This window comes from Hylobates moloch, unplaced genomic scaffold (genome assembly GCF_009828535.3).
Source record: "Hylobates moloch isolate HMO894 unplaced genomic scaffold, HMol_V3 SCAFFOLD_18, whole genome shotgun sequence".
Lineage (NCBI taxonomy): Eukaryota > Metazoa > Chordata > Mammalia > Primates > Hylobatidae > Hylobates > Hylobates moloch.
Genome location: NW_026652293.1, coordinates 48,769,254 through 48,797,015, shown reverse-complemented (window position 1 = coordinate 48,797,015; position 27,762 = coordinate 48,769,254). Strand labels below are relative to the sequence as shown.

Genomic DNA, 27,762 nt, shown 5'->3' with positions numbered 1-27,762 from the left:
TCAGAATCAAGAGTCCAGAAATAAAGCTATGCATATATAATCAAATGATCTTCAACAAGGGTGTCAAGATTACATAATGAGGAAAGGACAGTCTTTTCAATAAATAGTTTTGAGAAAATTTGATATACACATCAAAAAGAGGGAAACTGCACCCTTAGCTTACACTATACATAAAAATCAACTCAAGATGAGTTAAAGACTTAAACATAAGACCTAAAATTATAAAACTACTAGAAGAAAACACAGTGAAAACTCTTCAAGACATTGATCTAGGCAAAAATGTTATGGCTAAGACCTCAAAAGCACAGGCAACAAAAACAAAAATAGACAAATGGGACTATATTAAACTAAAAAGCTTCTGCACAGCAAAAGAAATAATCAACAAAGTGAAAAAGCAACCTGTTGAATGAGAGAAAATATTTACAAACTATTCATCCAACAAGGGACTCATATCCAGAAGGTGCAAGAAACTCAACCCAACAAACACTAAATAATCCCACTAAAAAATAGGCAAAAGACATAAATAGACATTTCTCAAAAGAGGACATACAAATGGCCAACAGGTATACAAAAAATGCTCAACATCACTACTCATCAGAGAAATGAAAATTAAAACCACAATGAGATATCATCTTACAGAGTTAGAATGGCTATTATTAAAAAGATAAAAAATAACAGATGTTGGCAAGAATATAGCAAAAAGGGAACTTGTATACACTGCTGGTGGAAATGTAAATCAGTACAGCCACTATAAAAAGCAGGATAGAGATTCTCAAAAAGCCGAATAGAACTACCATACAATCTAGTCCAGCATTGGGTATTTACTCAAAAGAAAAGAAATCAATATATCAAAGGGACATATTGTACTGTACTCCCATGTTTATTGCAGCACAATTTCCAACAGCAAAAATATGGAATCAACCTAAGTGCCCAACAATAGATGAATAAAAAAGAGGTGTGACACACACACGCACAAACACACACACAAATAATACTCAACAATGAAAAAGAATTAAATCATGTCACTTGTAGCAACATGGATAGAACTGGAGATTATTACATTAATTAAGATAAGCCAGGTACAGAAATACAAACCTCACATGTTCTCATTCTCACATGAGAGCTAAAAGAAGTAAATCCCATGGAGATAGAGAGTGGAAAGAAAAACACTAGAGACTAGGAAGGGTGTGTGGGCCGGAGAGGGGTGGGGAATTAAGAGAGGTTGGTTAATGGGTACAATCATATATGTAGGCAGAAAAAATAAGTTCTAATGTTTGATAGCAGAGTAGGATGACTGTGGTTAACTTAATATATATTTTAGACTAGCTGGTCGAGAGAACTTAAAATATACCCAACACACAAAAATGATAGACACTTGGGTGACAGATATCCTAAATACCCTGACTTGATCATTATATATTCTATGCATGCAACAAAATTTCACATGTACTCCATAACTATGTACAAATATAATGTATCAAAAAATTAATTAAGAGAATGAACTATATATATGCATATATATATGAATGAACTATATATATATGCATATATATATATTCATTCACTTTTACATTTCAAAAAACTAAATGGTAATAGCAAACTATTTTCGTTTTTTTCCACTTTATGCCTTTTACATAACATTATATCCTAAAGTTCACTCCATGTTAGTACATGAAGATATTTCTTCATCTCTCCCTCCCTCTCCCCAACCCCTCACACATACACATCCACACCCACTCACCCATCCCACCCCACACAGATGAATACTACTGTTTTATTTGTATACTATAATTTAAACAACCAGTCCTCTGTTAGTGACTGTTTGAGCTGTCTTCTGTCTTTTGGTATTAAAAATAGCCCTGCTTAATAAACTCTTTACCAAAAAAAAATGACTTCAGCATAAGGCCTGAAACTATAAAACTTCTAGAAGAAAACACAGGGGAAAAGCTTCATAACATTGGCCTTGGCAATGATTTCTTGGATATGACCCCAAAAGCCTAAGCAACAAAAGCAAAAATAGATAAATAGGACTATGTCAAACAAAAAAGCTTCTGGGAAGCCAAGGAACAATCGGCAGAATGAAAAGGTAACCTATAAAATATGAAAAGCTATTTGGAAACCATATACAATTGTCTCTCAGTATTCATGAGGGATTGGTTTCAGGACCTCATCACCCCATGGATACCAAAATCTGTGGATGCTCAAGTCCCTTATATAAAATGATATGGTATTTGCGTATAACCTACATACATCCATTAAATCATCTCTAGATTACTTAAAACAGGGGTCCCCAGCCCCCAATCCACAGACCCATACCAGTCCATGGCCTATTAAGAACCAGGCTGCGTAGTAGGAGATGAGCGGCCGCCAGGGAGCTTTATCGCCTGAGCTCTGCCTCCTGTCAGGTCAGTCCTGGCATTAGATTCTCACAGGAGCTCAAACCCTATTGTAAAGTGTGCATGCAAGGGATCTATAATAGGCTGTGTGCTCCTTGTGAGAATCTAATGCCTGATGATCTGAGGTGGAATTGTTTCATCCTAAAACCACCCTCCCCTGACCCCCATTGGTCTGTGGAAAAATTGTCTTCCATGAAACTGGTTCCTGGTGCCAAAAAGGTTGAGGACTGCTGCCTTATAACACCTAATGCACCATAAATGCTGTGTAAATGGTAGTTATACTGTGCTGTTTTTATTTGCATTATTTTTATTGCTGTACTATTGTTTTTCAAATATTTTTCATCTGTGGTTTGTTGAAATCCTTGGATGCCAAACCCATGGATACAGAAGGCTGACTATACCTGATAAGAGATTAATACCCAAAATATACATAGAACATACATGACTCAATAGAAAAAAAAACAAATAACTTGATTTTTAAAATGGGCTAAGGACTTGCATAGACATTACTCCAAAGAAGACATGCAAAAGAACAACAGGTATATGAAAAGATGCTCAACATCACTAATTATCAGAAAAACACAAATCGATGAGATAGTACTTCACATATACCCCTTAGGATGGCATCATCAAAACAACAGAAAGTAACAAATATTGGCAAGAATGTGGAGAAATTAGAACACTTGTGCACTGTTGGCTGGAAGGTAAATGGTGCAGCAGCTGTGGAAAATAGTAGGGAAGTTCCTCTAAAAATTAAAACTAGAACTACCATATAATCCTGCAATCCTATTTCAGGGTATTTATTTACAATAGTCATACAAAAAAATAAAATACCTAGGAATACGTCTAACCAAGAAGATGAAAGGTCTCTACAAGGAGAACTACACAAAACTGCTGAAAAACATCATAGATGACATAAACAAATGGAAAAGTGTTCCATGCTCATAGATTGAAATAATGTCATTAAAATGGCCATACCACCCAAAGTGATCTATAAATTCAACATTATTCCTATCAAATTAAAAACATCATTTCCATAGAATTAGACAAAACTACTATAAAATTCATATGGAACCAAAAGGAGCCCAAATAGCCAAGGCAATCCTGAGAAAATTAGAAAAAAAATCTAGAGGCATTATATTATTTGACTTCAAACTATACTATAAGGCTACAGTAACCAAAACAGCATGGTACTGGTACAAAAACAGACACATAGACCAATGGAACAGAATAGAGAGCCCAGAAATAAAGTGACACATCTACAACCATCTTATCTTCAACAAAGTCAACAGAAATAAACAGTAAGGAAAGAACTCCCTATTAAATAAATGGTGCTAAGATAGCTAGCTAGCCATATGCAGATGAATGAAACTGGACCCCTACCTATCACCATATGCAAAAATTAACAGAATGGATTAAAATGTTAAAAGTAAAGCCTCAGACTATAAAAACCCTTGAAGAAAACCTAGGAAATACTCTTTTCAACATCAACCTTGGCAAAGAATTTGTGGCTAAGTCCTCAAAGGCAATTGCATCAAAAACAAAAATTGACAAGCATGCCATAATTAAACTAAAGAGCTTCTGCCCAGGAAAAGAAACTATCAACAGAGTACACAGACAATCTACACAACTGGAGAAAATATTCTCAAACCATGCATCCAACAAACTCTGGACCTAATATCCAGAATTCATAAGGAACTTAAATCAAGAAAAAAAAACAAATATCCCTATTAAAAGTTATGCAAAGGACATGAGCAGACACTTTTCAAAAGAAGACATACAAGGAACCAACAAACATACAAAAAATGCTCAATATCACTAATCATCAGAAAGATGTAAAATCAAAACTACAATGAGATACCATCTCACACCAGTCAGATGGTTATTATGAAAAAGTCAAAAAAATGACAGATGTTGGCAGGACTGTAGAGGAAAATGTACCTTGTTGGTGGAAATGTAAATTAGTTCAGTCACTGTGGAAAGCAGTTTGAAGATTTCTCAAAGAATTTTAAATAGAACTACCATTCAACCCTGCAATCTCATTATTAGGTATTTACCCAAAGGAAAATAATCATTCTACCAAAAAGACACATCCACCTATACGTTCATCACAGCACTATTCACAATAGCAAAGCCATGTAATCAGTCTAGGTGCCCGTCAATAGTAGATTGAATAAAAAAAATGTGCTACATATACACCATGCAATATTATGCAGCCATAAAGAAGAACAAAATCATGTCCTTTGCAGCAGTGTAGACACAGCTTACCCACTATCCTCAGTAAACTAATGCAGAAACAGAGAACCAAATACCACATGTTCTCACTTATAAGTAGGAACTAAACATTGAGTATGCACAGACATAAAGATGGGAACAACAGACACCGGGAACTACTAGAGCAGGGAAGAAGGAAGGGAGGAGGGCAGGGGTTAAAAAACTATTGGGTACTATGCTCAGTACCTGGGTGATGGGATCAATAATACCCCAAGCCTCAGCATCATGCAATATACCCTTGTAACAAATCTGCACATGTACTCCCTGCATCTAAAATAAAAGTTGAAATAAATAAATCAATAATAATTAAAAATAAAAAAATTGAAAACAGGACCTTCAAGAAATATGTGCATTTCCATGTTTATTGCAGCATTATTCACACTAACCAAGAGGTGGAAATGTCCATCGATGGATGAATGAAGAAAGAAAATGGGGTATATACATACAATGGAATATGATCCATCCCTAAATAGGAAGGAAACCCTGTTATATGCTACAACATGGATGAAACTTGATAATACTATGCTAAGTAAACCAATCACGTTAAGGACAAATACCGTATGTTGCCACTTATATGAGGTATCTCTAAAATGGCCAAACTCATAGAAGCAGAAAACACAGTGCTGGTTGCTAGTGGGTGGAGGAAGGGAAAAAGGGAGACTTGCTGTTCAGTGGGTATAGGATTTCAGTCATGCAAGATGAAAAGTTCTACAGAGATCTGCTGTGCAGATAGTCAATGATGCTGATGTACACATAGTCAATGATACTGTATTAGACATTTGTAAATTTGTTAACTGGGTAGAGCTCTTGTTATATGTTTTTTCCCACAACTAAAAAATTATTAAGTGCCTGATAGAAGAGAACAGTTTAAAAAGATGGTACATCCATAAAAAGGCATACTACAAAGCCTCTAAAAAGGGTTCTACAAATCTATATTTAGAGATACGGATAGATGTTCATGATATATTACAAAATGAGATAATCAGGTTATGAAAGAATATGTAAGATGAAACACAATTTGCCTAGAAAAAAATCCATAGCCCCTTACAATGCTAGGCATATTGTAGGAACTCAATAAATATTTGTTTAATTCATAAAATTTTCATTCATTTCCCATACAAAATAATTTTTAAAATTCTAAGTTGTCTCACCTCTCTTTACTAACATGTTTTGTATTTATGATCCATTAATTTATAACCTCACTTGGGCATTTTGGTGATGAGATACTTCATAAAGACACCACCTGCTTTTATTTTCCCCAAGATTCAGGAGGATTTTTCCCTAGTTCTAAAATTCTGAGACGTTTCACTAATTCATTCAGCAATGCACAGGAGGCAGCAAGCAGGCACTAGCAAGAGAACAGATGATCAATGCAAAACAGTGAGTCACACCTGCAGGGAGTTTGGGGCAAACTGCTGCTGTGTAGGGCAAAGAAGAAGATACATGGATTACTGACTCAAAGAAATGAAAAGTGCTAGAATAGCTAGCTCTGATCCTAGAACGATGATGGTATTTATAAGAGAAAGAAAAAGTAAAAAGGGGACATTAGGAGGAGGAGAGTTTGAAAAACCAGAAGTCACAGATCCAGTGTTTGTTCTATTGCTAACCAGCAGTATGCTCTTAGGAAAATGAACAAATTGTTTATTTTCTTAGCTCTAAAATGACAGAGTTTGAATAGGCAATATCTATGGTAGATCCCAAGTTCCAAATTCCATGAGTTTATGCCTTTGAATGTTACATGCAATTAATTCAAAATATATTTTGATACAATTTTCTGAAAGATTCTTTCTTATAATTGCCTGCCTTTCAGATGTAGTCACCATTTTTTGCTGGTTCTTTGTATTTCCTTTTACACTCAAAAACACTCATCCCAGTTTGGCCTATATATAAGATTAGCCTATTTTTTTTTCTTCTTCAATAGAAAGGAATCTCAGTATGTTCCTATTAAGAAGGCTTATCTGAAGCAATTTAATCCTGCATCGGGGAAAACGATAGGGAATAAAACAGACACACAGACACACAAGCTGTCTATGGATCAGGAAATAATATGATTGCGAGGTTTTGAATAATGGAGAATAAAGCAGGAGTTATTGTCCCGTCAAAAAATACTTATTTGCATAATAGCACAGTACAGCTGTCCAAGAAAAATGTGCCTCAGGAATGATATCATTATTATAAAATAACATCATTTACCATTTTAATTAAGCCAAATTATTTTAAATTACCCTCATGAAATAGATTTTTAGGCCTGCTTAAATCAAGAGCCAAATGTCATTGTCTGATAAAACATCTCCCAGAAACTAAAACTGATGTGAAGCTTTGGAACTCATTAACCAGAGAGAAAATAAGAAGCCTATATTTATTAAGAATAAAATAATTATATAGTCATTTCTGGTAGCATGTAAGCTATAATATGCCCAGTAATATCAATCTTGTGGAAGATTTTTAATAAAAAATAAATTTTAGAGGTGAAATATGCATCGTTTATCTTAAAACAGATGTTAGAATTTGTTTTGAGAAAACAGAAATAAAGAGCTCTACCACACAGAACCCATGCATAAGAATCATCTAGTATCATCTATGCTCATAAAAATTTATCTTGTTCTTGAGGAATCTTAGACACATTAAATTCAATACCTAGTACCAGCTTCAGAATCTTTAACCAGCCATCTCCTCTCTCCCTATATTGTCCCAGAGATACACATATTACCTGTCTCATCACCCTAAGTATCTCTTTCTGAAAAGTTCTCTCCTCTCCTACTATCCCAAACCCTGTGTGTTCCCTCTTGGTCCTCATTCTTGAAAATTCTTCACCAAACCAACCTTTATAAACATTTCTCCAATTAATCTATCTAAATGTATTTGATCTAATCCCTCTAACAGGCCACTGCATGACTGTCACATGTTTCTTACATGGGGATATGTCCTGAAAAATGCATCCTTAAGCAATTTCATCCTTGTGTGAACTTCATAGAGTATACTTCCACAAACCTAGATGGCATAGCCTACTACACACCCAGACTATATGGTAGAGCCTTTTGCTCCTAGGCTGTAGAACTATACAGCATGTTACTGTAATGAATACTGTAGGCAATTATAACACATGGTAAGTATTGGTGTGTCTAAACATAGAAAAGATAAAAAAAAAATAGTGCACCTGGTATGGGGCATCTACCATGAGTGGAGTTTGCAGGACTGAAAGTTGTTCTGGGAGAATAAATGAGTGAGGGTGAGTGAATGTGAAGGCCTAGGACATTACTGTACACTACTGTAGACTTCATAAACACTATGCACCTAGGCTACCAAATCCATTAAAAATACTTTTCTTTCTTCAATAATAGATTAACGTAGCTTATTGTAACCTTTTTATTTTGTAAAGTTTTAAATTTTTTTTAATATTTTGACTCTTTTATAATAACACTTAGGTTAAAACAAACACATTGTACAGCTATACAAACAGATTTTCTTTCCTTATATCCTTATTCTATAAGCTTTTTTATTTTTATTTTTTACTTTTTAAATCAAACAGTTTTAATGAAAACTAAGACACAAACAAACATACTGGCGTAGGCCTACACAGGGTTAGGATCATCCATATCACTGTCTTCCACCTCCACATCTTGTCCCACTGGAAGTTGTTCAGGAATAATAATATGCATGATGCTGTCATCTCCTATGATAACAATGCCTTCTTCTGTAATACCTCCTGAAAGACCTGTCTGAGACACTTTTACAGTTTTTACAGTTAACTTATTTATATATTAATATAAGGGATCCCAATTACCCTCATTTAATCATTACATATTGTATACAGGCATCAAAATATCACATGTACACCCAAGATACGCACAAGTATTATATATCAATTTAAAAACAAAAAAATTTTTAAATAAATAAAACAAAATAAAATAATGGGAAACAGTATAGTATAGTGAATACACAAACCAGTAACATAGTTGTTTATTGTCATTATCTACTATTAGGTAGTATATAATTGTATGTGCAATACTTTAATATGACTAGCAGTACAGTTGGTTTGTTTACACCAGCATCACCACAAACACTTGAGTAATGCATTGAGATATGACATTTTGATGGCTACGTCATAGGCAATAGGAACTGTTAGCTCCATTATAATCTTATGGGACCACCGTCATATATGCAATCCATCATTGACCAAGATGTCATTATGCAGCATGAGACTGTATTTGCCTAGCACAATTATGATGCAATTGTCTATTTCTTTTGAAATTTTCTATTTGTTCACTTCCCATTGCACCTAAAGCCCAGACCACTTGTCCTACCAGGTCTACCTCCCTCGCCTCATCCCCTACAGCTGTCCTGATCCACCAGAGATGGCCCGATCACATCAGACCTTCTATGGGTCTTAGAACACATCAAGTATGTTCTAGCCTTTGCAGGTGCTGCCTTTTCCTTGAACACATCCCGTCCACCCCAAAAAACCTGTATATGACTGACTTTCCCTCATCAAAACCTCATCTAAATGTCATGTCCTCAGAGAAAAGTTTTCTCAACATGGCCCATCTAAAGAAGCCCACCTCCCAGCTCTATCTCATTAGGCGTTGTTTAGTCTTCAGATGATTAGCACCTTCTGAAATTATCTTGTTCAAGTAGATATTTGTTAATTTTTAGTCACCCCTCACTAGCATAGCAGCTCCATGAGAACAAAACTCTCAGTTTAGTTAAATGTTGATTATATCCCATGCATAGAACGAAGCCTTTCAAAAACAGAAACACAGAATGGATAAATGAACGAACATGAATTTTAACTGTTTCTTGCTTTAGATGTGTAGATCATCACACCAACTATCTTACCTCAGGCCTCTATAACAGCTAATATGCTATCTGAATAAAACAGATAAATGCAAAAATGTTTCTAAGTAGGGGCTCAGAAAGAGAATTCAAAATAATTGGTATGTTTCCAAATGTCCAAACAAATTCAGGTTCACAAAACTATATTGCAAATCAATTATCCTTTTCTTTTATATGAATGATAAATTATTTTGAGCAATAATTAAATATAACTTTGTCTTACAAAATTTTACTTAGTAACAACTGGGAATAATTTTCTCCCATGTTTTCGTTATGCACTTGATGGTTTGTGGATGGTTTGCAACAAATGGAAAACAGCAGAAGCCTGCCTCACTTTCTGAGAAGCAGGAGTAAATTGGGTGTTCTGAGAAACCATCTCCTAGTACAATGCGAACATCAGAACTGCAACCAGCAATGTTTAAATTTCTTTACGGACTGTGATGCCATTAACATTGTAAATTTTTTTTTAACTAAAAGAGGCAAAGTCACCAAATTAAGCTTTAAAGTAAAGGTCAACAAGACCTCCATCATATTCACTGGCTTCAATGCTTAAGGAACACCTAGGTTGCAGGCATCTGAGATCCTGCTGTATAAAACAAATGCTGCCCACTAAACATAATTTGCAAGCCTCTCTATGGCAATTTTGAGGAAAATAAGACGTTCCATTTAGTCCCAGTGCAAAATAAAATATATGAACTCTAAATTCATCTAATAACTATGCTTCTCCTTTCTCACCTATTTTGGGCTGCCCTGCTTGGAAATCTGTTTAGGCATCCTGACCACACTGTTACCCTGTTGGGAACACACACGACACCACAGACCCATGATGTAGTGACTCCTGGGTTAACAGGACAAAACCTTACTAAGGACTCCCCTCCACATCTAGAAGATAAATGAGGTACCTCTGCCCTCTAAGTTAACCCCAAAATGCCTACATGGACACGAACCTGTGCCTCTTTATTCACAAATCTCAGAATCTACTTTCCTGGTGCTATTAATAGCACACTGGTGCAGAAACCACACGATGTCCAAAGAAAAAAGAAGTTAATTTTATTGTATCTGTCACTGAAATCAAATGTTGTCAAATCACCCTTTATTGCATATAAATAACAGTGACAGGAAAGGAGAATTTTTTATTTTCCCAATGGGAACATGTCCTGTTTTAGCAATTATGAGTTCTTGATGAATTCCCTTCTTCCTCTAAGGAAGTGTTAGCTAAATAATAAGAACAGATACATAACTGTAGAACAGGAACATTACAATAGCCAAGAAACTATGTTGAGACCTTAAAAATGAAAAATTTAAGAATTAAAGACTTTTTTCCTTAAAATATGCTTCACCTTAATCTGTGTGGTCATGTGATGGGATCTACTGAGATCCCCCTCCCTTTCCTCTGTCCTGACATGTACTGCTTTACTTATTTCCCTAAGCTTTCCTTCACTGCCACATCACCAAAGAATACATTACACATTATACTTCTACAAGCTCCTGGTGAATTTCATTCCTTAAGTACTTCTAAAAAGAATACAAACTTTTTAACTTAGCAGTCCACAAATAGTAGCACTTTCACTCAACATTACTGTAGACTGAGGATACACTAACTAGAACTCTCTCATGTATGTATAATAAATCCAAAAGAATCCTTAGTTTTCTTATATATGCTCCATTGAATACTATGCAGCCATAAAAAAGAATGAGATCGCGTCCTTTTCAGGGACATGGATAAAGCTAGAGGCCATTATTCTTAGCAAACTAATGCAGGAACAGAAAGCCAAATAACATGTTCTCACTTATAAGTTAGAGCTAAATGATGAGAACACATGGACATATGGAGAGGAATAACACACACTAGGGCCTATCAGAGGATGGACGATGGGCTGAGGGATAGAATCAGGAAAAATAACTAACAGGTACTAGGCTTAATACCTGAGTGATAAAATCATCTGTACAACAAACACCCATGACATAAGTTCACCTATGTAACAAACCTGCACATGTACCCCTGAGCTTAAAAGTTAGATAAATACATGCATACATATAATTTATCCATAAAAGAAAAACAGAAAACCTAGTTTTCTGAGAAACACTTAAAGCAAAACAGAGTGAAATCACAGAAAGAATAATATCTTTGAACACATATGCACTCCTAAGTCATCACAGAGAAAAATAAAACAGCTCTGTACAGAGAAACCATCCTCTACCAATCAAATAGCTACTATAAGGTGACAAATTAAGACAGAGAGAAAAATCAATTCACAAAACGTAAGTTGTCATAAAAAGAAGATTATCTACAAAGACTGAAAGATAATTGATTCCTTGTACAAATAAGTATGTTTGGCCAGAGATCTAAAAGAAAGAATTTTAACAGTTAAAAACAGTTTAAAAATGTAGATAAAATAAATATATATTTGAAGAGATAAGTGTAATGCTAGATATCTGTTCTGTGATGTTTTAATATAAAATTGAAAAGGGAAATATCAAAGTCTGGAAATATCACCATGATCTTTAACAATGAGAAATATATTCAATGCTTAATTAAATTTTTAAAATCTCACAAGCCAGGAGAAAGAGACACATAAATGAGAGTTGAAGCTCATCCTTGTCACGTGAAAACTAATGGATTTGGGGGAAAACAAGCAGGCTGCCCTTTTCAAATAGTGATTCCAGTGACCTAGAAGAAGGCTCAAGAGTCACCATGAATCTTTACCTAAGGACATAATTAAACAATGCCAATATCACTAGGGAGATAATAGAATTTTTTTAAAAAAGAAAGAGAGAAAAAACAAAAAGCCACCCATGGTAAATTATGATTCTCCTCTTCTGGAATACTGCCCACAGTTCTAATTGACACTTATCAAAGTCTTAACTAAGCAGAATGTATGTCTGCAAAGGACAACTCAAATAGGCAAGGGACACTATAACTGCCAAGGAACAGATTAAAAAACAAAACTACTAGGAAGACAAAGACCCAAGATACACATGATCACGGATTATAAAAACAAAGAGTTGAATGAGAGTTAATTCTAGATGTGATCGTATCATCCAATTCTCTTACTGGTAAGAATATTACCTAAGCTATGCAGATATTTAATCAATGATAAAATAGGCATGAAGGAGACCATCAACCATGCCCATGAGTTCAGAGCAGACCCCAGTTGAATGGCTGAAAGGAGCCACCTTTCATTTCCCAGAAGTCTCTTTTGCCATGTCACAGGTTCTATTCCTCTATATTTTACTTATTAAAAGAATTGGCCATTTGGACCAAAGGACCACAAGGAAATATAAATTTTTGTTGCTCATCTTCAAATTCTAAACTTCACTTTAAAAGAATCACACCATCACTTTCACAATCCCAACCAAATATCATAATGGAATTGACACCTTCTAGAAAGTAACCATTAAACTTTATCTGCTACTAACCATTAGAGAAAATTGTCAAAATTAAAGCAACTGCATGAAACCATAAGGAATGAACTCACAAAGGTAGCAGAGGGCAAGAAAATTACGTAATTTCAAATGCTGCCAAAAAAACCATTTTTCTTGATTAACATTCACCCCAAAAGGAAGCCATAGCCAATAACAGAAGAGCCATTTAATTTTTTTTAAAGAAAAAAAGGAAGGTAAGAATGGGGGAGGGAAGAGAAAGAGAGGAGAAGAGAAGGTATCAGAATGGAAGGGGGCAGGAAGAGGAAGGAAGAAAGAAGCACATGTCTGTAAGTCCTAACCTGGGAGCAAAACCATGGCTGTCAATTTAAGAACTTTTACTTCTGCACTACCAGACATGTCTAAAATCTTTTACATGCCTTTCCAAAGTATTATTTTTACCATAATCATACTTTTAGTCCAGACATTAATATGTCATTGGTTAAATTTTACCATTATCCACCAGCTAAGAGAACTATTCTTAGTACCTGCAGGTATAGATTTTTACAAATGCATTTTAGGTAAAAACTCCCTCCTTCTCGGTTGATCCATTAATTATTCTGCTTGCTGTTCATGAGGAAGCAGGACTGAAAGGCAGATTCCACTTAGACACTGGGTTTTCTATCTCTAAGGATCCAGGTTCCACCCTCAAAAGAACACAAAGCAAAGCACTATCGTTGAAGAACTTTTAAAAATTAGAAGGGTCGAGAGAAGAAAACAGCATGTCCTAGGACAACTGTAATAGGCTCCACTTAATGCAGTTTCGAACATTGTGAAATCAGAGGTATCTCAAAAACATCATAAATCGGAGAGGGAAGTTTTCTACTAGAAGAAACTCAATATTTTGGTTTAGCTCCATGTTCCATATCTTTAAAAATGTGTTGTATCAGTTTGTCTGTGTTGCCCTATCAAAACATGTGAATTCAAAATGGTCCATGTCATGAAGATTCTTAAAGCTACTTTACCACAAACAGCCACTGTGTGAGGTTCCCTATGATCCACCTTACCCTGCCCCACCAGCAGGAGGGGACTCATGAGTCAGAACCCCAATGTATTAAGTCCTCTGTGTCAAAGCCCTTGAAGACTATATTTTAAAACAAGAATTAGAAAATTATTTGCTGCCTATGAAGAGGAATCATAAATGTTTGAGGTTATGAATATCCCAGTCACCTAGATATAATCATTACACACTGTATGCTTGGATCAAAATATCACAGGTACACCATAAATATGTACAACTATTGTGTATTCATAAAAATTTTAAAATAAATATTTTTAGTAGGAAAAAAATGTTACTAAATCATCCCCTAATAATGGTGATTGAAAAATGGAGACAGCAAAATGGCATGCATACGTGATCCCATACGTGTAAAATCATGTGTGGAAAGATGTGTATGTGTGTATGTTCACACACACACACCTTGGTACATCCAAATATGCTTATAGGTCTAAAGAGAGGTTTGCTTTCTTCTTTCTACCTTCCTGCATTATTTGAATTTTGTGTAACAAAAAACTATTATTACTTTGTGAATGCTAGCAAGCAAGAAAAGATAAGTCGTATAATCCAACAGGTAGCACATGAATTTAGTGTGTCTTTGCAACTACTTCCTCTTGCCCCCCTCTTGTCTTCCCTGATTTACCTCACCTAGTCATGCCCCAGCATGAAGAATGCCCAGTCACACATGTTTTAGAAAAATATTTTATTTGCCCTTTTGTGTCCTTGTAATTGTGCTCAGTTTACCATGAGTAAATGTTCTGCCTTCGCATCTACAGACCTGCTGTGTCTTCAACTGCTCATCCTTGCTAGTACAGCACAGAGCACACAGACGACTTAAGCAGTGTTTACTGGGTTTACAATCCAGCAGCAATTTAAAATTAAGGAAGCATGTCCTAGATGCACAGATCATAAATCTGATTTGGTTTGTAGGGTTGGGTAAAACAGGAGCCCGGGGTGAAAAAAATGCAACCCAATAACATAGCTTCTAAAGAGGCCATTTGATACTGTGGAAAGAAGTGTTAGAGTCACCTGAATAGAAGCTCTGCCATTTTAACGTTTGCTGTGCCACTTTCAGCATCTCAAGTTGAAACAGGCAGAGTGGTCCTTGGTTAAACAATATGTGCCTCAATTTACTCATCTGTAAAATGGTGATCATGAAGAAAAACCTTTCTGTTTCCTAACAAAGCAAGACAGAAGATTTATCAAAGTATCTCTAGGAAGATGCAGACTTGAACTAAATATTTATTGGGTATCTATTATTGCTAGACATGTGTTGCATGCATTCCTGTATAACTGTCTAAGAGGAAAGCACTGGAGATGGAGTCATAAGGAAGAATCTGGTTAAGGTGGCATTTGTTTCTTTCTGAACTGCAAGGCGCTTAATCTGTCCCTCGGTTTCTCCATTTTACAAATACGAATTACTATATATGTGCCTAAGGGATGTGAGAATTAAGTAATATAATTTACTTTAAAGTGTAAAATGATATACAAATATATGATAAAATACACAAATGTGGAATATACAACTCTTAGAATTTTAGAGCTATTATTATAATTAATATTGACAGATCTACATTGGTCTAATCTTACTCTAATACTGTTTATTTGATGGAGCTCTACATTTTTTTTTCAGTTTCTTTTTTTTATTTTATTATTATTATACTTTAAGTTTTAGGGTACATGTGCACAATGTGCAGGTTTGTTACATATGTATACACATGCCATGTTGGTGTGCCGCACCCATTAACTCATCATTTAGCATTAGGTATATCTCCTAATGTTATCCCTCCCCGCTCCTCCCACCCCACAACAGTCCCCAGAGTGTGATGTTCCACTTCCTGTGTCCGTGTGTTCTCATTGTTCAATTCCCACCTATGAGTGAGAACATGCAGTGTTTGGTTTTCTGTCCTTGCGATAGTTTGCTGAGAATGATGGTTTCCAGTTTCATCCGTGTCCCTACAAAGGACATGAACTCATCATTTTTTATGGCTGCATAGTATTCCATGGTGTATATGTGCCACATTTTCTTAATCCAGTCTATCATTGTTGTTGAGCTCTACATTTAAGTCTTGTTTTTAGCTTAGACTAAGTAAGTTTTCTGCCAAAAAATATTTTGAAATACATGAAAATTTACATGCAGAATAATTTCTCTCATTCTCAAATAACCATCCCATCTATCAAATAATATTCTAGCCATTATTTTAAAATAATATTCCTTTTTAATCACATTAGTTTGAGTGATATTTTATTGATATATACCACTCATATGGCATTTTTCTCATTTTGTATCCAATATTAACTTGTTAATCTTCATATATTCTTCAAAGATAAAATTTTCTGACAGACTACTTTCATGTCTTATAATAAAAACCTAATTATTAATAAATAGTACATGAAAATGTCTCAATTGCTACTTGATGTAGTTATACAAGAAAAAGTATTTTGCAAGCCAGCATGAACATATGGGCAGAGAGTGAAAGCAAGAATGATTTATTCCTCTAAGAAAGTAGCACGTGGGGGAGTCCTAGGAAAATTGGAAATTGACACGGTTTTCTTTAAGACTTCTATATCCCCATTTGGTAGCCCAATTCCCTCTTGGAACTCTCACTTTTGGAGCACTGACATTTAAGTAGCATCTAGTTAATCTGGTAAAATAATTCTAGCTGCTAGGTTAATATACATCCAAGAAGGTTACAAATGACACTGCTTTAAAGTGCTTTTTTCCAGAGATTAACCCAAAGGACATAAAGTATTTATGGGATGTTTAGACATTTTGCAGGCTATTTTTATGTCCCTAAAATCTATAATTAGGTACAAAAAGTTTTATGAGAAGAGTAAAACCACTGGTAAGAAAAGAAAGTCTTTTTAGATGCTTTCTAAAGACAGCATGTTATCTCTCCATAAATAAAAAATAACTGTACTCTTTCTAAGACTGAAGTCAAATATCTAATATATCTGAGTGCTTACACAAATCAGAATGACAGCCACCAAATCAGTGTATTAGGTTGGTGCAAAAGTAATTGCAGTTTTTGCCATTGAAAGTAATGACAAAAACTGCATTTGCACCAACCATATATATTATATATATATAATATACATAATATACTATATAGATTATGTACATAATCTATATATTTTATGTATAGATTATGTATATATCTATATTTTATGTATACATATGTACATAATCTACATATTTTATATATAGATTTTATATCTAAAATCTTTTATATATATAAATCTTTTATATATAATATATAGATTTAATATATAAAAATCTTTTATATATAATATATAGATTTTATATATAAATCTTTTATATATATTTTATATATAGATTATGTACATAATCTATATATTTTATATATATAGTGGTACAGTTTCCTAAAATGAGGGAAATATCCTTGAAATCTTTTGGATTCTAGTCCTTACAGATTGCTACATGTTGAAGTGCTCCTGGAATCACATTAGAATCTCTGTTCATTTCAACCTACACTCATTCCCCAGATGTTTTTATCCAGCGTCTTGATTTTAAATAGCTTCTATATAATGATGACTTCCAAATGTGTATCTTCAGTCTGGCCCCTCCCCCAAACTCCAAACTCATATTTGCAGCTTCCTACTCAACATCTCCACTTGGATGTCCTAATAATCAACTCAAATTTCACATGGCGTGCTGACCTGAAATCAGTCTGAGCTGTTTCGCTTAAATACAGCACTGTCCCTTGGTAAAGGCATGAGACACAATAACCAAGAGTACCACTTTATAGCCATGGTCTGAGGAGTTTCAGGGAGGTGGGTACCAGCTTGTCAGCATTGCTTATTAGTAACAGTGCAATGGATGATTTGCACCTGGTCTTGGTGAGACTCTGGGGAGCTATGTCCCTGGGGCTGGTTACGTAGGAAACACATCGCTATGTGACCAGCAAGATATAAGAAGCCCTGGCTGACACCCCATTTTAGGCTTTTTGGTTCCAAACTGTTCCATGCACACATCAGTGGTTCTTGATTCAAGAGAGGATTGTCCTGGTATGGCCTTGCAGAGGAAGTATCACTGGAGCTGGCACTGGCCTCTGCAGACCCCTTGCTGTCATGCAGCCTTTGCCTCTGATGCATGGTTTTACTTGGGTACTGTTGCTATATGTCTATCATTTTCCTGCAATAAACTGTGGATCTGTAAGCCCTGCTATGTGGCATCCCATAAATCTTCCTCAATAACTAAAACATGTATAACTGACACAATTAGTGCAATGTCCAAAGCTAAGCTCCTGACATTATGCCCAAAACTAGCTCTTCTTCACTGTTTCCCATCCCAGGGAAGTGGGAGCCCCATTCCGTTCATTCCCTGGGACAAAAATCTTGGGGTTGTCCTTGACTCCTCTCCCTTGCACTGCACCTCTAGTCAATCAGAAAACCCTATTAGCTTTCCTTCCAAAATACATCCAGAATCTGATCATATCTCACAATCCCTTAGTTCAAGCCCCCCGCATTTCTTACCAGGATTATTACAACAGCCTCCTGCCTGCCTCCCCTGTTTCTACCCACTGCCTTGTGTGGTCTATTCTCAACACCACAGCCAGGGAAATCCTCTTGAAATGCAAGCCGGAGCTGGATACTTATCTGCACCAAAAAGCCAAACTCCTTATGATGATGACTTCCAGGGCCCTACATAACCTGGCCCCCATTACCTGCCTGACATCACCTTCTACCTTTCCATCCCAGCATCCTTGTAGTTCTTCTACATGCCAGGAACGCTCCCCTCGGTGAGAACCTCTGTATGTGGTGAGCATTCTGCCTAAGTGTTATTCCCCAGACAGCTACTTGGCTATTTCCCTCACTCTTTACTTAAAAGTCACCTTATTAGTGAAGCCTCCCTAGTGACCATATCTGGAATGAATCACCAACACCATCCAACATTTCCTAGCCCTCTCCACTGCTTTATTTTTCTCCTGAAACTTGTTCTATCAAACATATTACCTTCCCCAGCAAATGTAAACTCACTGATGGTACAAATTTTCATCTGATTTTATTCTCCACTGTCTTTCAGCACTTAGGACAATGTACACAGTAGGCATTCAACAAATGTTTTTGAATGAATGAATGATTATGGAATTAATATAAAACAATGTTTTGCTTTGTTTTTAAAGGCCACTATCACTGGTATTCTAGAGAAGGCATGTTTATTTATTTATCCTGTAGCTCCAAGTATCCTCTGCTACACAGCCAAGTGCCCATAAAACTGACACCAGGTGGAAGAGTAGGCCTAGGATAAAGCCCACCTCCCTGGCATGGAACAACGCTCCATGGTCTACTTTGTTAAACCTGCTCATGCCCCTGCCCCTCACACCCAGATATTCAGTTACTGGAGCATACCATGCCCATTCTGCTTAGAATGTCCACTAGTCCCCTCGTCTTCCCCTAGAGCACTTTGAGGCACCTTAAAATCAAGTTTCCTTTCACATCTTCTGTATCTTCCTCTCATTAAATGCTTAATTTCTTCCTCAGGGCCCCAACATGTAGGGATCCCAGCTCCAGTCTGTAAGTATTTCTATGGCAATGCTATTGTACCTATGTTAATAGCTATCTCCTTTGATTGACATGTAGGAAGGAGCACCTTGAGAGAAGCCATGTTTTTTTTTTCCATCATCTTAAATGGCTCAACACCCACCATTGAGGTAAACACATTGGAGGTCCTCAGTAAATGCCACTGGATGAACCAAAATGAGATGCCTAGTATAAAGAGAAGATAATCCCTTCAGCAGGAAGACTCTGAAGATCCAGACCTGAGGCCACCAGATGACCTTGTCCAAACACATCAGTTTCTTCACCACAAAACAGATAGAATATCTTCCCAACCTAGCTCAAGAAGGAGTGGGGCTCAAATTAGAAAACAAAAATGTCAAATGTCCTATAAGATATTTTTATTGTCAATATATAGATCGTAGATTTCACTCTATCTTTTAACCCTATAATTGATTCAACTAACACGGAAATAAATGAAGACCAGATATGTCTAATGTGACCATCCTCTACTGGTTTGCCACATTTAAATGGGAAAATACTGATATAATCCTGTTGTCCAGAAAGAATATTAAGATTCAGTTTATATACTTTTCATTTTGGAAAGAAAGATATGCTATATGTACAGAGAACTATAATATTCATTATACCTTAACATAAGGAATAACAGGAAACTTTACATCAAATATTTATTAAATTATTTTTAAAAGTAGTAAATACCAGAACTAAGTGCTAGAGTTTATCCAAAGATTTGAATGACAGTTCTTCCACCATGAACTCTTGGAAACCGAAGCACCCCTTACTTAAGTTTCCCTATAAGGTAAAAGCAGATAATAAGGCACCTACCTATTAGGGTTGTTTAAGAGAGTTATGTGAGATAATATAGGTAAACAGTTAGAATAATGCCTTGCACATAGTAAGTGCTAATTAAATTTTGGCTATTGTTAATGGTATCCATGGCTCTTAAAATTTAAACAGGCGGGGTGCAGTGGCTCACGTCTGTAATCTCAGCACTTTGGGAGGCTGAGGCAGGTGGATCACCTGAGGTCGGGAGTTCGAGACCAGCCTGACCAATATGGAGAAACCCCATCTCTACCAAAAATACAAAATTAGCTGGGCGTGGTGGCACATGCCTGCAATCCCAGCTACTCAGGAGGCCGAGGTAGGAGAATCACTTGAACCCAGGAGGCAGAGGAGTAGCCGAGATCACGCCATTGTACTCCAGCCTGAGCAACAAGAGCGAAACTCTGTTTCAAAAAAAAAAAGAAACCTGAACAATCTGCCATACATGTTTCTGTACTGACATCACATTAGTTTAAATGTAATGGGAGTTGAAAATCATATTGCTCAAAACATGTCAGGTTGGCAAAGGTATCTGTTTTGATATCTTTGCCCCTCCTCAACCTTGTCTTGAAGGTCCAGTGCCAAAAACAACACTTAGTACGTACACACATGCTTCTGTAACAAAAGAAGCAGTTGATCTTACCTGCCTTAATGCTCCATTACCTATATCTTCCCTCACCTCCCCAACCCCACCCCAAGACACAACCACAGCATGAAATCAAGTTGCTATAGTCCAACCAGAGGAGTAATTAATAACCTAATGCCTGAGACCAGATTAGACTAACTGCACCTGATATTGGCCCACTGTCAGACCACTCACTTCCTCCTCTGTCCTCACTCTCCATAATATGTAGCAGAATTTCTTCAACAACACTAGAACTGAAACGCTAGCTACTCCAACTGTTTCCCCCCTCAGCACTGAAAGAAGGTAGGCTCCAAAAGAGCAGAGACTTCTAGGAAAAATGCCTGACCAAAAGATTCTGAAGACCTGAACTCCCATCTGAATGATGCTATCTAATCCTTAATGTTGTGGTATTGCTGCCCAATAGATACACTTACGAGGTTTTAAGGATGATTAAATGGGAAAATAAATGTGAAAAAAAAATTGGGAAATTTATAAGAATCATATGAAGGAAGTGTAATTCTAATACATGATTATTGGCTTATTTACCTTCCTCCCTGTTTACATACTAATCTTGATCCTTGAAGTCATGGCATTGTAACAATTTCTTTTATCAAAATAAATTATGTTTAAAAAGAAAAAATAGTTTACTGAGAATGTTTTCCAGTTTCATCCATGTCCCTACAAAGGACATGAACTCATCATTTTTTATGGCTGCATAGTATTCCATGGTATATATGTGACACATTTTCTTAATCCAGTCTATCGTTGTTGGACATTTGGGTTGGAAACTATCGCAAGGACAAAAAACCAAACACCCATGTTCTCACTCATAGGTGGGAATTGAACAATGAGAACACATGGACACAGGAAGGGGAACATCACACTCCGGGGACTGTTGTGGGGTGTGGGGAGCGGGGAGGGACAGCATTAGGAGATATACCTAAAGCTAAATGACGAGTTAATGGGTGCAGCACACCAACATGGCACATGGATACATATGTAAGAAACTTGCACATCGTGCACATGTACCCTAAAACTTCAAGTATAATAATAATAATAATAAAAGAAAAAAGAAAAAATAATTATCAAAACCATTTGGTTATAAAGATGAACAGTACAAGAGTAAATAATAGGTAATTTCTGCATTGAAAAATATTGAATCAGCATAAAAAAGATTTTTACGAAGCAAAAATAATCAGCAGAGAAAATTAATAAAGCTAAAATGGACTGCCCATGCAGAGCATAAAGAAAAAAATTAGGTCATATTTTGATTTCTGCTTGTTTCCATCTCAAAGACAATGTAGCAAAAAGTGACCAGTATTCACTACCAGATTGCTGCTACCTGCCATGACCTTCAAGTTATCTTTAGAGTTCTGAATAAATCTGGGTAATACTGGATGGTGAGACCATTTTCAAATTCACACATAATTTCTTCCAGTGTTGTCCTGAAACTCTGGTCATGTTTTGTTTTGTTTTGTTTTTTTCCTGTCCTGTCCAACCAAGCATCTCACTCCAGGTGATAAGAATGCAACTACATGAATCAGAGGCTACAATCCAATGAAGGGACAAGAGAGGAAAATAATAACCACAGAAAACAAATCTAACACTTTCTGAGCACCGAAACACTTTATGTGGATTATCTCTTTACCTCACAACCACCCTACTTGATAGATACTCTTTCCTCATTCCAGATAGATCATTTAAGGCTTAAAGAGGAAAACTACTTGTTTAAGATGACACTTCTAATAAAGCACTCAACTGCAGTTCAAAATGCATCCTGCCTGCTCCCAAAGTTGAAGCTTTTACTACTACACCATGCTGCCTCCACCAAGATATCCAAGAGCTCTTCTTCAGAAACCGAGGAAAGTGGGGATTCTTCAAAGATTTTTAGTACCTCATAGGTCTATGTGGCCCAAAGAGAGAATGAAGTGAAAGTGATCTTACATGGGACCAGGGAAGGGGGCAGTTGGGACAATAATGTTAGCTGACACTTTCACTGCCAATACTAAAAAGGTCACCATCATCTAAAAATCATAGAGAATGCAGTATATAAGTGAACAGCATTTTCAAAACTTAAGTCAAATTTTTAGATGCAGAAATTTCTGAATGTGGTAGAAACTAAATAGGTGTCAGAGAACACTAGTTTTGATCTCTTTCAATAAAACTTGAGTAAGAACGTGTATGCATATGCTGTAAACTGAGAGGACTATGAAGGGCAGAGATAGTATCTTGGGATCCATGGCAAGAGGAAATGAGAGAAAGGGTCTTCAAACGAAAAGCAGGATTAAAGCCAACAATAATTTTTCCCCTCAATCCACTATTCCAACTCATTCAAACAATGCAAAACCAAATATGAAATAAAAAAGAACATGCTCAGATGATGACTCACAAATAATTTCCATTCCAATTTGAATTAAATCAGGTAAGAAAAGTAGGCTCTATAGGAAAACAAACGTGTATACAATTAAAACATTTTCAACAACCAGTCAAGTCACTCCTCGTGAGAAAATTCTAAAGTTTTCTTCTTCACTAAGATCCTGATTTGACCAATGAATTGTTTTATGCAAAAGAAATCTACAAAAAACAGAATACTGCCATCTCTAAAGAGCCTAACTGAAACTTATTGTGATTAATTTTTAAAACAAAATGTTTTTCTGTAAGGATGTTGTTCGGCTATTATAGAGTAAATTAGAACTAAGTTTTATTCAAAAACTCTTTTTCTGTGTAGTAGTAAATTTCTCTTAGCTGGGAGTTAGAGAAGCAATAATTAATCACTTATCTGCAGATACTTTAAAAAGGTAGTCATCAAAGTTATACCTTAGCTAAAGAGGTAAGCTGCAACTTATTGACCTGAGGGGTACCCATCTCAAGAGGGTCACATCATGAATTCATCTTTTCTATCTTATGATGGCCACTGCCAAGATTAAAGCACATTTCTGCATATTTTGTTTTTCTCTCCTTTGCCACAGCAATGTTTCTCAGTTGACAATGATCATCCTAACCATGAGGACCTTCGGCGTGGTAACCCCAACCCCATGGATGTCCACCGGCACTTCTAAGACAGGGCAAAGGGAAAGAAAGCAGGAAGACAACAGGAAAGAAATACAGAAGAACAGAAGCAGAAGAGGATGTGAGAACACTGGGAGAGAGAACTAAAAGAGGAAGAGAAGAAAAGGTGGCAGAAGCGAGAATATAGGCAGGAGAAGTGGAAATGAGACAAAGAAACTGGGGAAAAGAGCTATATGTCAAGGCAAACGAGGTGGGATAGGGCTCCTACCAGCACACCCGTAATACACTGGGCTATAAGTTGTCTCCTCCTATCACTTTCTTTCCCATTTGGGGGAAAGGAGTAACAACTCTTCCCATGCCATTACCTGAATGAGTTCATCCAGCTCCGTCGAATTGACACAGGAATGTTGGGATATGAATGTTTGCTTCTGGATCACAATGGTGGTCCTCTGTGAAATCTCATGAGGCTGCTCCAATGCTTTGAACACGGTGGCTCCGATGATCAGATAGAGGACAACCACCAGGAATATCGTGGAGACCGTCTTCCATTTCATAACATTAATGGTCGTGTCACTCTCCACCCGGGAAGCAAGCACTGTGGGTTTCGTGGAAAACGAGAGCCTCGGTTTGGAGTTCTGAGCGGCAGATTTAGGATCCAGCAAGTCAGGTGCCGCCACTGACAACAACAGAGAATGAGGGTTAGGTTGGAGGAGATGAGAAGGGAATTGGTCTGGCTTCTTCTTTAAGGGGTCAGAGAAGGTTGATTGAATTCCGCTCGCTCTCCTGGTGGAAGCTCTGGAACCCAAACCAGGAGTGCTGTCACTAGATCTCAGGACCACATATATGGGTTCAAGGAAAGGGGGCTGGATCTGTGCTCTCTGCTGCTATTGGAGTTCAAAATGAGAGGAAAAAAACTGGAGTCGAAGAAGAAACTTCAAAAAAAGAAAAGAATGCCTGAGGGCTTCTTAATCAATTTCTAAATTTACATCTGTCCATTGTGCCAGTTCACAAAGAGATACTGAACTCCTAAGAGTTGATGGTACTTAACCAGATATTTGAATACTCAGGAAGACAGCTCATGGTTATTCCCGTTCTCAGGAACTTTATATCACAAGCAAGCAATATAAAGAACATTCTCTATTTTCATTTTAAAATTTATTACAATAAATGAATTGCATTATAAGAGAATTTGTGATCCAAACATTGTTGCTCAAAATAAATCAGTCATCATTTTCTGGTAAAACACTGTGGTAAATAAACCACTCGATGGTCGAATCTTGTCTTTTTGCCTGTCCTCCAAAGTGGGGTCATGATGAAACATTCTCTGTATTTTGTTTTTCAATCTCTGACATGTTTTACAAATAAAAGTTACTGCTAACCATTGTGTCAATCCTAGACACAACCAAGAGAGGCCAAGTACCTTCCTTTTCAAATGTGAACAAAATCAAGAAAAAAAAAATGAAAACCGTGGCTCACACCTTAGACTCTCTACATCCTCTGTTCAAAGCTAATTGCTCCATTAGAGTGGATTTATATGGTTCTCTTACAAATTGCCATATACTCTGAGGTGACTATAAATCCATTTATTATTTATCACAGCTGTTCAAAAATATCATTCATGGATTTCTTTTTCAAAAATATAAGAGATACTAGACTTCTACTTGCTAAGAGGAAAATAAAACACCTACTACAGGACATTTTACGGAAAGACAACATTGAACTAAAAAAGGTTAATAGAATGGCTGAAAAATAAGACTTTTAAAAACCATCAACTCAGACAGAATAATCAACTTAAAGTCCATAATTGTTACAGATTTCAGTAAACTTGCTATCATGTATATAATATAGATTATAAAATGATAATCTTATCTAAAACACACTTTCAGGTAAGTATATAAGAAATACCCATGGGATTGCACTCAAATACCCTACAGGCACCTGAAATTACTTCAGTATGAGAAGCTAATAAAAAATGCCAGTTTTCACATGGCTACCTACCCTGCCCTCTTACCTAACACTGTGAGTTAAATGTAGACTACCACAGTTTTAATTCATAAAATACATCTCTAATTCCCCATCAAAAAGAAGCTTTGCAAACAAAGCTATTTAAAACACTAGACCTAAGTAGTGTTGTAAAATGATGGCAGAAGGCAGGATCCTCAATCAGCAAAGCTCCGAATGGATCTGATTTGGAAGAGATGAAATTAGAGCTGTGATGAGGTTTCTATACCCATGGCTCCAAGTGGAGATTCCATGTACATATAGCTTATTACAGCAATTTCCTAAGGTTCAACCTACTACACAGAGGAATGTACATGTTTCTCTCCTGATATATTCACCTGTTCCAAATAAAGCCACAAGCTAGTAGACACCTTTAAAATATTTATAAAGACACCTTCACTCAAAATTAGCACTGGGCATGTGTTTAATGCTATAATTAAAAAAAAAACTGTTAAAATGGAAGTGCTGATAATAGCTAAAATCACTATAATCTGCAGACTCCCCACAACCTCCTAGCTGCTTAGTGAGTCTGAGTGAAAAACAAAAGTCATAATTTAAAATTTAGCCATCTTTGGAACAAAAACAACAAAAAAATCACGTAGAAGTTCCACAATTATCTCCCTAAATGAAGACTTCCAGATCTCTGTGCTCTCCTATTTGTGATTTTTCTCATCAGTGGTTTACACTCTGCAGAACCAGAAAGCACTAAGACTGTTTACCTTGATGCCACCAAATGCCAATCTGAAATTCCATTAAGACATTGCCACATTGCCATTATATGCTTTTTGGGGAAAGGGGCAGGCATTTTTAAAAGATTGTGCGTGTGTGTGTGTGTGTGTGTGTGTGTGTGTGCATTAACCTAATACATTTCCAGAAGGAGTTTAATTCTTTTAAGCTGTTGCCTTATTTTTTAATTAGCAGAAATATATGTAATGTACATTTGGCAGACAGAATGGACAGAAACTGATGAAATACCAAAATAATATTTAAAAAAAATAAAAGCAGACTTTAACCTTTAATACAGGGAACCTCTTGGTTTCCACCTCCACGCTATTTGATGTATGATCAGGGACAGAAGCTGCCCCTTCCACACACACTCAGCACCGTCACTACCCACTCCCCTCCCCCAGCTCATCACAGTCTTCTGTTAATCCCGGTCTTCTGTTCTCACCCAGATATGTCTTCACTCCAGCTGCGACTGACCACTGAATAGCAGGGGAAACAAGCCTTTTTCAGCACCACTGCCTGTCCCACCAGGCAATGGGCAACAAGTGTGACCAGGGTCACCATGAGTCCTGCCTGTCGGCTACTCCCAAGGGCTGATCCTCCTTCTCCATGGGAAACTCCCCCAAGGTGTTCCAAACCCATACCTCAGGCAGATGCAAAAACCCCCGGGCACCGGCGGGAGAGGGGGGAGAAGCGGCGAGGAGAGGATCTGGCAAGGGTTTGCCTCCAAATCCAGATTATGACCCAACACTTTGGACGCGAAGCGAAGATGGGAAACGGCCGCTTGCTGAGAGGGGGCATTTGCAGTCCTCCCAGAAAAGGCTGGGGCAGGAGAGCGTGCGGCCAGAGGGGTGGGGGTACCGGAGGGGGGGGTCTCACCTCCTGCTCTATAGCCGGGTCTCTCCCGCGAGGCGCTGGGAAGCATGAGGCATGCAGCATTCAAAATGTTTTTTGAAAAAGACGGACTTGAAGCTTTTTTTTACAAACACGCCATTGTACTCACTTCTTATTCAGAGACGGGCTGCGCGCTCCGAGCTGCACGGGCAGGCATTTTCCCCGGCTTTGTTTTACAAGGTGGGGAGAGCGGGGCTGGACGCGGGAGGGGGCGGGGGGGG

The 27,762-nt window shown here is 36.9% G+C and overlaps 1 protein-coding gene across 1 annotated transcript in view; it reads right to left on the bottom strand.

The window, feature by feature from the left end:
• KCNK2 (potassium two pore domain channel subfamily K member 2) overlaps positions 1-27,732 on the bottom strand; it is a 153,654-nt gene extending 125,922 nt beyond the window's left edge. The window contains exons 1-2 of the mRNA XM_032137074.2: positions 27,651-27,732; positions 24,286-24,596 (exon numbers count right to left, since the gene is read on the bottom strand). Coding sequence (XP_031992965.1) covers positions 24,286-24,596; position 27,651 — 312 coding nt within the window. The 5' untranslated portion in view covers positions 27,652-27,732. The remainder of the gene's footprint in view (positions 1-24,285; positions 24,597-27,650) is intronic.
• Positions 27,733-27,762: the final 30 nt, after the last annotated feature.